This window comes from Phyllostomus discolor, chromosome 15 (genome assembly GCF_004126475.2).
Source record: "Phyllostomus discolor isolate MPI-MPIP mPhyDis1 chromosome 15, mPhyDis1.pri.v3, whole genome shotgun sequence".
NCBI classification, from domain to species: Eukaryota; Metazoa; Chordata; class Mammalia; order Chiroptera; family Phyllostomidae; genus Phyllostomus; species Phyllostomus discolor.
Genome location: NC_040917.2, coordinates 16450903 through 16463276, shown reverse-complemented (window position 1 = coordinate 16463276; position 12374 = coordinate 16450903). Strand labels below are relative to the sequence as shown.

Here is a 12374-nt window from a genome sequence, read left to right as displayed (position 1 = left end):
CGTGCCGACAGGTGAACACCCTGAGGCCCGTCCGGGGCGTGCCACGTGCTCAAGGTCATCGGGAGAATGAGGGGCAGCTTCAGAACTCAAACCAGGATCTGGGTCCCAAGGCTCAGTCCTTTCTGCAAGAGCCTGAGGGGCTGATAAATGATAAAAATCAAAGAAATAAAGCTGAGGTAGGCTGGTGCCGAATCATGGAAGGTCTTCAGTGCGGGGCTGAATGAAGGGTTACCTGCCAAAGAGAAGGTTCATGGCCCACGAGGGTTCCGTGGGGAGGAGCCAAAGGTGAGCACAGGAAGAGAGCTAATTGTTCACATCCCGGCTTCTTTGGTGCCGCCTCTCATCCCTGAGACTGAGCATGACCTTGACCCAGCAAGGACGCTGTTCCCACAGCGGAAGTAGGAAACGCGCCTCTTTTTCTGTTTGTTTTCTACCTAGTGTTGTCCTGCAGAGCGCAGAGGGCTTGGAGTCACTGGCCAGCGCCTTCCGGAGCTGGACGCTGGATGCTGGATGCCTGTCCTCTGTGGGAAACCACACCTTCCCATGACCGGGAGATATTCTGTAGCTGATGCACTGGGAGAGAACAGTATTACTGAGTCTGAAAGAAAACCCATGGAGCGTTGCTATGCAAATCAAGAGTTTTATGGGGTTTTTTTTTTTCATAGTAGGGAAAAGAAACTTCAAAAGAGACCCCCAAATGTGCCAATAAGAGGGGGAGAGTTATCTGTGGCTTGACATCAGTCGAAAACAACTCCTTTGACTGGGAGTTAGTTGGTTGCTATGACTTGCAACGGAATGCTACTACTGTCTTTCTTCTTCTCCTTTCCCTGTTTTAGTATGTGTTGAGAGAGTTTGTTAAGAAACCAGCCAATGTCCTGGAGATCCTCGGGCCACCGCAGGTACTGCCGTTTCTGCACAAAGCCCCTGACGGACTCATGTCTCATCAGCTGGTACTGAGACAAGGACCCGACCACCACCACGATGAGGGCGCTGTCCAGGGCAGCGAGGCCCCTGCTCTGGGCGAAGCTAAAGGCCTCCAGGCACCAGCCATCTCTAAGGAAGTGTCTGCTCACGAGGCAGACAGTCTTCCTGCTGCTCCACACGGCGTCGTGGATGTTGGCCACGTGGTCTTCCCCCGGCGTGAAGTCTCTTTCTTCAAAGCACAGGTGCAACCTGTTTCGGTCGCTGTACTGGGCGTCCAGGTGTCTTAGCAGAGCATCCTGCACCCACTCGAAGTCTTTGCCGCTGAAGCACAAGTAGGCGTCGTATTTGTACGTGTCAGAGTCTCGCGTGCTGCCCTGGCCCCTGAACACCAGTCTCCGGGCTGTCTCGTAATAGGAGAAACAAGCGCCCCGGAACTTCGTGACGATGACGGCGGTCACGAGGGACAGCGTCAAAGTGACAGTGAACAAGATGAAAAGGGAGAGCCTTAGGGACTGTATGCTTTCCTCCTCATCACAGCCCTCTGTGGACAGAGAGGAGAGAGGCGTCCCAGACAGCAAGTCGGGGTACGTGCAGTACATGTCTGCGTGCGACCCAAATATGGCGACGTCGGTTTGGTTGAGCCACCTGACGAAGGCGCTGAGTTCACACTCACAGATGAACTTGTTGTGGCTTAGGTCCACGACACTAAGCAAGGCTAATACAGTAGGATCGGGGGCGAGGAGCTGGTTCCGCGACACGTCCAGCCTCTCTAAATTAGGGGGCAGGTCGCCAGGAGAAAGCACACTCAGCCTGTTGAAGCTGAGGCTGAGTCCCCTTAATGCGACCAGATGGCGGAACACTCCCGGCGGAAGGAAGGTCAGGTAGTTTTCATTCAAGAACAGGACCTGGAGGCGGGAAAGCCCCTTGAACACATCCCAGCAGGACCCGGCCTCCCAGGCAAGCTGCAACATATTCCCCCCCAGGAGCAGCTGTTCGAGGCTGGGGTTCTCCGAAGGCGCACGAGTTTGGGCACAAAGGGAAAAGCGGTTTTGGTTCACAATGAGAGTCTGCAGCCGAGGGACCTGGAGCAGGAGGTAGAGATCGTCCAGATTCTCCAGCCTGTTCTCGGATAACTGGATGTAGTCAGCGGTGAGGCGGGTGTCTTGGAAAGTCGTCAGCTTGTTGCCACCCAGGAAGATCGTAGAGATGCTTGGGATGAAACGAGTCGTCTTCAGAGCATTATCCCGGAGGTCCAAGGTCTGTAACCTTTTCAGGGCTGTGAATGTATCGTCCTGAATGATCCCGATGTGATTCTTCTGCAGGTCAATGTAGGTGACGCTTGGGAGCCCGTGGAAGTTAGAATCGTACAGTTCCCCCAGAAGGTTGTAAGACATGTTGAGAACTTGGAGGCTGTCGAGCCCATAAAACGCCCCATCTGCAATGTGGTTTATCTTGTTGTGGGCAAGGTTCAGGAGCTTCAGCTCCGTGAGCGTCTCCAAGAGTCGGGAGTTCAGGGAGAAGATATATCCGTGTGAGAGGTCCAGGCCTCTCACTGAGCTCTTGGCCAGGCCGGTGAACGTGCTCCGGTCGGGGTCTTTGATGTTACGGAAGCCAAACCCAGGCCCCATAATGTGGTGGGCAAGCACCAGGTTGGCGATCTGGCTGCCACGGATGGCGTGGCTGAAGTTGCTGACGATGCCCACGGTCCAGCCATTGCCCGAGACATCGAGGGTGTCTAGGACCATGTTTCGGAATGGGTTCATGCACCTCCCCCAGTCCACCGAGACCTTGCTGTACAGGTGAGTGGAAGCGAGCCTCAAGGAGGAGAGTGTTTTCCCGTGGAGCGGCCGGAGTTCGTGCTCACACAGCGTGGGTACTTCGTTGAGGGAAAAGTCGATGGACTCCAAGGAATTTAGTTCCCGGAATGAAGGATGGAGGGAAAGGCTGTGAATCTGATTTTTGGACAGGTCCAGGTGAGACAAAGACACTAGGTTTTTGAAATAACCGTCTTTTAATACCGCATCGGACAGATCACAGTAAAAGAGCCTGAGTTCGAACAGATGAGGCAGCCCCTGGAAAGCCTCTGGGTGCAAGAAGTCCAGCCGACTGTTGCCCAAGTCCAAGATCCTAAGGTTGGGCAGGTTTCTGAAGGCTTCTTTGTGAATGGAGAAGGAGGTCTTCTGAGTCCCAAGCTCCAGCAGGCGCAGCTGCTCTAGGATGGGGAAGGAGGAGGCTGTGACGTTCTTGATGTAGTTGAAGCTCAGCAGGAGGTTCTCAGTGGTGTTGGGGACCTGGGGCACCTGGGTGAGGTTGCAGGAGCGATACAAGGCAATCCGACCGTCGGAGGAGCAGGGAGAAATTCCAAGCACCGGACTGGCCATGAGCATCACTCCTAAGACAAGGTCAAGGTGATCTCCCATGATCCTATGGAGAGAAGGAAGAATGAAAACACAGCTGTCCAAGCTTGAGGTATGGCACATGGATCTTTAGAGCCTGGGGGACCTTTTGAGCTTTACCACGATGTGCCTGCTGTCTCAGACCCTTTGGTCCTCTGGCTCCATGGACGTGGCGACGGGCAAACACCGTCTGATGTACACAGAGCGGTGGTCCTCGCTGTCCTTCTATCTCTTGTATTGGGTTCGCTACATGCCAGGGTGATTCTTACCTAGTTTGAGGGTCATGGACCCCTTCAGGAATCCGACAATAGCTCGGATTCCTTGCCTTTCAAAAATGCACCCTTGTACCCCAAACTATGTTTTATTTCCAACGTTGGGGGGTGCAGGGACCCTCTGAAGCCTGCCCCTGTCCACCTCCCGTCAAGAAGCCCTAGGTTATAGGTAACACCCACCCCATGTTGTGTTCTGTGACGGGACTTGGAAAGCTTTTCCTGTAAGGGGCCAGATGACAGATATTTCAGCCTTTGCCGTCCAAATGCCGCAGTTTGCTGACCTCTGTTCTGGAAGAAAAGAGAATGGCAACTTCAGTTTCACAGATGAGCATGTTAAGTGACTGTCAGGTAAACGCGTCCTGATCTTGAACTACCAGTACTTGTGGGAAAGAACTTGAACTACCTTGGCCCTCAGGTCACTGCCAGTTTTGCAGCTGCTGTTTTATCCGGGCATCAGAATGGATTCTCCTCTCATGCAACCGGACAGCAAGATCCCCGCAGAGACGTGGGAGGGAGAATACCAGCTCAGAATAACAGGGGTAAACGTTCTCGTTTCACTCCTGTCTAGTTACACAGATGACTCAGTGCTGGCCCCCGAATGCAGACACTCACCTCAGTGGCGTGACCTTGAATTTGTGGTAACAGCTGATGAAAGAGAGCCCCAAACCACATCCGTCCCAATACACTGAATTTTCAGGTCCATCCCAGGGAAGCTCAAATGAAACAGTAGATAAGGCCAGCTGAACAAATAGATCTCGAAGACAATTACTTGGGTTTCTGTTGTATTGCAACGACACCATTCGGAGCTATTTTTTTACGAAGTACAGCAAGACGTGATACAACTACATGTTCATCTGTGAGGCAGACCTGCGTGGGGCAGGTGCCAGGACAGGTGAGCGGAGGAGCCAGGTGAGCTGCCAGCGGACGGGAGCCTGGAGGGGCCGCTCACGAAGACAGAGCTGGGAAGAGGGACCCCCAGACAGGAGTGTCCCGGACGGCACGGAGCCAGAGGCCGAAACAGGGTGAAGTTAAATACAAATGAGCAGGGACATAGGGGAAATCTCATCCACAGATGACAACTGGACGGTGCAGCCGTTTCAGACCTGACGGAGCCTCAGAAGGCTGAGCGTGCAAAAGTGGGGTCCACCCGGACAGTGAGAGAGAGCAGGTGGGCCGCAGGTGTGAACACTGGAGCATCCAGGGGAGCAGACCAAGTGACCTAAAGCCCTAAGCCCGACGTGGGTTGAAGCCAGAAGGATCAGGAGGAGCGAGAGTGTGAGGAGTGAGGCTCACGGGGCCACCTGCTTCTCCCGAAGTTCAGATTGCCGAGAGCCACCTTGGACCCCATCAGAGGAGTGCGCCCTCTAGTGGTGTCCGGAGGGAGAAAAAAGGGAGCTGGGGGCAAGGGCAGTGCGCTCCTGAAGCATTATTAACAAGAGGAGGAGAAGCTTCGAGGACAGTCACAGATGCTGCTAGTTCTGCCACCAGGTGACATATGGATGCCTTCCTACTTGTCACCGTGGCTGTGCAAAACTGCAATAAGCCCACAGGGCGTCTGGGGGAAAAGGGCTGCAGAACAAAACTCAAACACTTCATCAGTGACCCACAAAAAACCTAGTAGAAATGGCAGCACCGTTTCACGCATGTGGCATGGTTAAGAGGTATAGAAACACTGCAAAAAATATCCCTGCACCTTGAAAGAGCCCGAGGGCTGCCTGTGGAAGTGGGGGTCCGAGGGTCTACGGGGAGGAGGGGGTGATTTGGTATCAGACAGAAAGGTGTTCTGGATGCTACGAAACTGTACACTGAAAATGGTTAAAATGGTGCATTTTATGTTATGTATAATTTACTGCAATCAGAAAAAAATTAAAGAGAAAAACCCCCAACACTGCTAAAACCTGAGCCTGTGTCCGGGAAATTTGGGTTCGGTAGGTCCGGTGAGCCTGGGGAGGTCATTTCATAGCCAAACCCCACGTACTTTAAAGCACGTGGTTCTTGGGCCATGGCGTGAGGAACCCCGGTCTACAGGAGCCCCCCTGGAGAACCCCTGCTCTCCTCTCAGGAGAAGGGCTGGCAGGAAACGCAGGCTGAGGTCGAGTGCTGGGTGTTTATTACGAAGGCTGGGCCAGCGTGTGTCCGGGGCTTTGAGGGGTGATGGGAACAGCATGTCAATGCCACCTCAATGCTCCCACCAAGCACTGTTAATTAGGATAATGAGACCAGAGGGAGAAGGGGCAGCTTCCCTTTCGTCTGAGCCGGATTCATTTAGCTTGGGTCCCAGCCACTTGTGGAGCGGGTCCCCTTTCCTGACTTCATTGCCTGGACAGCATCGCCGTCGCCACGCACCTGAGCCCAGGTGAGTTCCGGGCCGTGGTGTCTCCACCGGGGGCGTGAGTTCAGGGCCCTCCCCGTGGGCTACAATCGCTGGAATGGTTAATCCGAGAGGGCTCTTAGCACTTGACCCCTCTCTCTCTCTGAACAGAGGGCAACAGCCTGGCCCTGTGTCCCGGGAGTGGCTTCTGTCTCAGAACTTGGCCTCCATCTGATTCCCCTGCTGAAGCCAGCCCCTGGGCATTAGTGCTTGTATTTGCCTCATCCGCTCACCCAGTTCCCGCTGCCCCTTCCACAGGGCCAGCTTTCCCAGGATGCAGTTCTCCTAACCCTACCCACACGCCTCATCCCCCTCCCTGACCTCCTGTTCTCGGCTCCCCGAGAGCATTTTCACTCTATTATGCCTCCCGCCCCGCCCCCAGGCTGTACACTTCTAAAGAGCAAGGGACCTGAAGCACACAGCACAAGTTCAGCACCCCGGTAACATGTTTCCCTGTCATGGTCTTCGTAACCATTTTATTTATTTTCGTCGGTGACATGCAATGTCATATTAGTTTCAGGTGTACAACGTAGTGATTCAACACAACACATGCACACTTACGACGTGATCAGTGCAGGAAGTCCAGTGGCCACCTGTCACTGCACAGACTTATTAGGAGATTGTCGATGATATTCCCTGAGCTGCGCTTTGCATCCCTGCGACGTATTTTGTAACTGGAGGTTTGTACTTCTCTCCCCCATGAACACCGTGGAGGAGATTTCTTTTCATCGGGAGTACTTACCTCCCAGTCCTAACACAAGGTGCTTCTCACATGCTCTTCTTGGTCTGGGGGCAAAGGCAGGTGCCCTGGTTGTTGAAGGACGTTAGCTCCTAGACTACGGGAGGTTCAGCACAGAGGCAGCGCTGGGCGGTGTCTCCCAGTGAATCGGGAGAAAGGGCCTTTGTTTTCCTAGGGGAGAATAGGAAATCCAAGTGAGAGGGAGAAACAGCCCTGGATGGTGCTGCTCAGTGCATTGAGTGCTGGTCTGAGGACCAAAGGACCTCCGATTGGATTCCCGGTCAGGGCGCATGCCTGGGTTGCAGGCCAGGTCCCTAGTTGGGGGCGCACAAGAGGCAACCAATCAATGTTTCTCTCCCTTTGCTTCTTCCTCCCTTTCCCTCTCTCTAGAAAAAAATAAATAAAATCTTTAAAGAGAGAGAGAGAGAAAAACAGAAAACATTATGCAGGTGTTCTTCTGTGCCACACAGCCATTTGCTTTGTGGAAGAATTTACAACCTTAGGTGTGTCTTATTGAGTGGAATATAACGGGCAAAGATCAAGGTCATTTGGTCAGCCGAGGCCTGTGGCGCCTAGCGCTGAAGGGACCCGGAGGAGCCCCAGGCCTAGCCCCTGCTTCAGCAGGCGGGTGTGTACGCCGGCTGGCCAGGCGCACGGCTTCCCTCTCTGCAGCTCCAGGAAGGGAAGCGCCGGACTCTCACAAGCCATCCCTCGTGGCTGAATCCCTGCGGTGGCGAGGAGTCCCTGTCATGGCATTTCCCTGGTCGTTTGGTCACTGGGGACTCCAGCCCAAGGGTGAGAACAAGACTCGCAGGTTTCTAGGGAGAAGCAGCTAGGATCGCCCGCAGAGCGTGGCATTTCCAACAGTGCGGCCGGGTGAATTAGGAGACGTTGGGTAATCACTAGGTCGCAGATTTAGAATAAGGATCCTGAAAGTTGAATTGACATATAGTCCTGTCCTTCCTTCCTTTTTTCCTTCCTTGCTTGCTTTCTTCCTTCCTTCCTCTTTTTTTAATCCTCACCTGAAGACATGTTTATTGGTTTGACAGAGAGAGAGAGAGAGAGAGAGAAACATCGATGTGAGACAGAAACATCAATCACCCGCCTCCTCTACATGCCCCGACCGGGATTCGAACCCGCAACCTAGGGTATGTGCCCCGACCGGGGATCAAACCCACAACCTTTTGATGATGATGCTTCCACCAACGGAGCCACCCAGCCAGGGTACAATTTTGATTTCGTTGAAGGCTCCAAATGACAACTAAGTGTGTAGCTGGCTTCAAATCCTAGCCCTACCGTTTAATAGACATGTGACCTTGAACAAGTGCTTACCCTTCTGGAGCGCCAGTTTAGTCGCCTGCACAATAGCAACTGTAACAGTTTTGACTCCCCCCTGGGAAGCCGCAGCATGGGCATCTGAGGACACCGCGGAGCCCAAGCCGGAGAACCAGTTACTGAGGCACGAGTCTCCGTTATCTCTTGCTTGCCTAAGTAGACACACGCCGTTTTCCCCAACTGCATCTCACCAGAAACGCCTTCCTTTTAGAAACCACTGAAGGGGAAAAGAGAGAAGGAAATGGAATTTCACAATGCACGGAGGTGAGCTGCCGTTTCTCTTGTCTGTAAAAGCTTCCCCTGTTGCCTTTCTGGCTTCAGGTGGTTGCGCCCTAGAACCACAAAGCAACGAAAACAGCAGCCATAGGCAGTGACCTTCTAAAGACAGGAGCTTGAAAACCCAAATGGTTAGCGCGCCGTTTTTAAGCATCGGATGCAAAGAAAGAATTCCGCCCGAGCAGTTATTAAACAACGAACAGCCAGCGTGACATATTTAAAACCTCTGGGGGAGCTGGCTCAGCAAGGAATGGCACCTTTCCACTCGCCTTGAGTTCAGGCAGCGCCAATATTCTCAATCAGAGAATTAACAGCTCAGGCTCCGATAGCGTCCCGGCCTGCGCCTCAGCTCATGCTGGCGTGCTGATGGGCAAAGTGAATTGCCAGGGAAGGCGGGCCACTGCAAGGTCAGGAGCCAGAGCAGAGGAGAGCTGGGAGTCCGATGTTGCACCCCACCCTGACAGTAATGACACAGGCTCTGGGGTGAGAGCAGCAGCAGATGCCATCTGGACTGTGATGCAAAGGGAGGCAGCGGGTGGGTGGGGGCCCTGGGCGGAAAAACCTTGTTAAACTGTGGTCTGCTAGACACAGGCAGTGGGAATGGGTGAAGCGGTTATAAAGCCCTTGAGAGCTGTCCTGGGCGGGATCTGGAGTCTCCTCTGCCGGGCTGTAAAGGCATCAGGAGAACCACCCCCAATCTCCTGAGGCGGGGGGGGGGCTAAAACCAAGTTTGCTCTGTAGCCAAAGGAGACACCTCCCCCCCACCGCCCCCAGCGCAGGTGAAGGATGGAGAGAGAGGAGTCAGGCCAGCAGGAGTGGGCCCCCGGTCTCCAGGCCCACTAGGTGCAGAGGAGGAAAGACATTCCATTGGCTGGGTGAGCGGGGTGTGCCGGGCAGGGTGGGCGAGTGGGTGGGGTGCTGGGAGCCACACCCCTACTGGGAACACTGCGCCCGCTGTGTGTGCAGTGTTCTGGGCCGTGGGGAGGTTCCCGGAATCTGCCCTGGGCAAGCTGCCCGGAACGGCTGAGCTCCTTTCTGCGGGGGTGCGAGTGGGGTCAGCCAGACACTTGGCTCCACTTCCTGCGGGTGGGAGATCCACCCACAGGAAGACGCCTGAGATCCTTGCGAAAGCCCGGGGCCGAGAGAGGGGCCCCCTGGGTCCTAGTCCTTCTCCGCCACCATCTGGGCGCCTGGACCAGAGTGGTTCCCTTGTCCCGTTTCTGTGCGTATGTGACGGGGAGCGTGAGCTGGCAGCGTTTTTTGTACCCCCATCAGCCCCACAATGACCTGACGAGACGTGCCCAGCGGTGTGACTGCGGTCACAGGCCAGGGCAGAGTCCTGCTAGGGGTGGGAGATCCAGCCTCCCTTTTGGCAAAGGTGCGAGTCTGTTCTAGGGCGTCTTGAAAACGTCTGGTAGAAAATAATGTTACAATGTGCTAATAAAATGAATAAATACCATGGATCCAAACAGATCCTGGCCTTAAGCAGCACATCCTCCCAAGGATTCGCTCTCAGGGGAGGCTGTTTTGGAGGCTAGGTAATATTTTGAGAGCAGAAACCTCCCCCGCCCCACCTTTCCCTGCTTCCCCCCGCGTCTCCCTCAGCCGCCCCATGCCGTTGTCCCAGGCTGGGCTTGTGGCAGGGCCAGACCCAGAAGTAGCTTTCATTTTCCAGACAGGGCCTTAGGTCAAGGACGCAGGGGCTTTTCCGGGAGGTACAGAGAGGAGCAGGCTTGGAGGGGAAAAGCGGGGAGGCTTGGAAAGAATAGGAGGGGTGGTAGGTCTGGGGGTCCCAGGAGGGCAGGACTCTGGTGTGACCCCAAAGTGTGGCCGCGTGGTCTGAAAGCAGCAGAGACCAGGGAGCAGGGACACGAACATGCTCACTGGTGACCTGTGTGGGCTAGACAGGGGAGCAGCATCGCCCCCACTGCTGCCCTGAGGTTTTGACAATGCACGACAGCCGGAAGTGGTGACACCGCGGGACAGTGGTTTCTGTTCTAGCCACTCTGACGGGGCAGGTGTCTAGCAAAGAAAAGGAGAAGCACCATCCCAGCACACCTGAGCACGCCAGAGAGTCACGCTCTCCTCTGTCCTTTGATTTTACGTGCTGGGCAGGAACACAAGTTAGCCTCGGAACTACAGATGCCCCTTGACTTACGACGGGGTCCATTTCGATAAACCCATCATACATAAAAATGCATTTAATATGCCCAGCCTATCAAACGTCACAGCTTAGCCTGGCCCACCCTCAACATGCTCAGAGCACTTCCGGTGGCCTACAGTTGGACAGAATCACCCAACACAAAGCCCGTTTTGTAACCAAGTGTCGAATATCTCATGATATCATTTATTGACTGCGGAAAGGGAACAGCAAGATGATTCTATGCACCATTGTCAAGTCGAAAAATCACAAGTCGGGGACCACGTGCACTTAGAACCAGTTATATCTCTGACCACAACGCAGAGGGAGCTCGGGCCGCAGAAGCTCGGGGCCGGAGGTGGCTTTAGTTCCTGCCTTCATCACGTCTGTCCGAGTTCAAGTGTGGGCTCAGTCTCCCCGTCTACGACACGGAAGGGTTCTGAAGATTACGTCCGATGAGACCACGTAGCTCCTGTTTTGGGGTCCCTGGCAACGCTTTGCACGTAGTAGATTATCTGTCGACTCTTAAATTACGTGTTACCTGGGAAAGCCGGTCTGACCCACAGTGAAACTGGGCGCTGAGAGATCCCTGGTTTGGGGACCTTGGACAGGCATGCCGGTGGCAGTGCCAGGACCATGAGTCTTGTAGCAGCATCAGGAACAGGAACAGCAAGCGACCTTAAAGCATGGCCGTGCTCTTTGCCCTCGGAAACACGGTAATAATACCAGTACCCCCTCAGAGGCACTCAGACCAGCGTCTGACTCAGAGCAAAGGCGGTCCACGTGCTTGCTGTTAGGACGCTGTTCCCGGTCTGTGCGCGGCAGAGGAGGACACGTCTGGCTAGCACCATCACGGAGGAAGGTCAAGTCTGGGGGCGCTGGCGGCCAGCTTACCCCAGGCAGGAGAGGGGAGCCGCCAGCATTTCAGCATTGCAGTATCCTGTCGTTGGAGTTAGCGGTCCCCTGGCTCTGGAGAACGCCCAAAGTGGAAGTTCTCTGGGACGTTTGCGGGGGAGGGGAGAGAAGGGAGGAGGGTCTACGTGAAATACAATCCATGTGCAGGGGGGCACTGATCCAAATTCCTCAGCGTACACAGGCCCCTTCTCTCCTCCTTCCACTGCGGCTGGCTCTCTGGTGCCTTCTCGTGACACGGCCACTCCTCCCTTCTCACTGAGGGTTGGCCTTTCCTTCCTTCAGGGCCAAATTCCTCAGGCGTGAGGTGGAAAGGCTCCGCCCAACGTCCCCGCTGCCCATTCACCAGCCTCCGTCTGACCCCGAGAGATCGGGCTTTCCTCGGGGACTGCCCTCTCAAGGTCGCCTCCCTCTGGAGCATTCTTGTCGGAACCTCCCCAGTCGCTCTCAGCACAGGCAGGGTCGGCCGCCTGTTTCTGGAAATCGCTGTGTCTCCCCGCCCCCACCCCGCACCCAGGTGTCTCTGATTCTCTCCCCATCTTCCCGGCACTCTGTTTTCCTCCAGCTCCTCTCCTTCTCCCGCCCCGCCCCCCAGCCCGTCTCTTCTGCTCACGCCCTTGATCTTGGCTTAGGCTTCTTCTCTCAGTGGATTCACTTGGCTTGACAAGTTGGACCCTCCCCTCTACGTTTCCCCAATCTCCCGCTAGCCTTGACATCGCCGGTACTCCAAGTGTGTGGCTGTTCTGGCCTATTAAAGGGCCCGTTTATAACTTCAGATTCAACATGGCCCCAAATGATTTAATAACACTTTGAATTTTGGAAATCACCTAGAGACAGAAACATTTTTGCACGGCGGTCAGAAGTGGACCTCTTCCCTGGCCAGGGACCCAGCTCATGTGTGACGCCGCCTCCACCTGCCTTGCGGGTCACCTAGACCCCCCCTCGCCTCTACTCTCTTTCCACAACACCTCAGCACCAAATCCTGGCCTCCTCCCTTCCCAGTGTCTCT

At 54.8% G+C, this 12374-nt stretch overlaps 1 protein-coding gene across 2 annotated transcripts; it reads right to left on the bottom strand.

The window, feature by feature from the left end:
* Nucleotides 1-619: 619 nt before the first annotated feature.
* Nucleotides 620-6998, bottom strand: TLR5 (toll like receptor 5). 2 transcript variants are annotated; one of them, XM_028531236.2, is made up of 3 exons: nucleotides 6706-6998; nucleotides 3773-3880; nucleotides 620-3348 (listed from the first exon to the last, which is right to left on the bottom strand). In XM_028531236.2, the coding sequence occupies exons 2-3, from the start codon at nucleotides 3775-3777 to the stop codon at nucleotides 768-770; spliced, it is 2586 nt and encodes an 861-aa protein (XP_028387037.1). In that variant the 5' UTR covers nucleotides 3778-3880; nucleotides 6706-6998; the 3' UTR covers nucleotides 620-767. The 2 variants fall into 2 exon arrangements, with proteins under 2 accessions (XP_028387037.1, XP_035871956.1); XM_036016063.1 differs by lacking the exon at nucleotides 3773-3880.
* Nucleotides 6999-12374: the final 5376 nt, after the last annotated feature.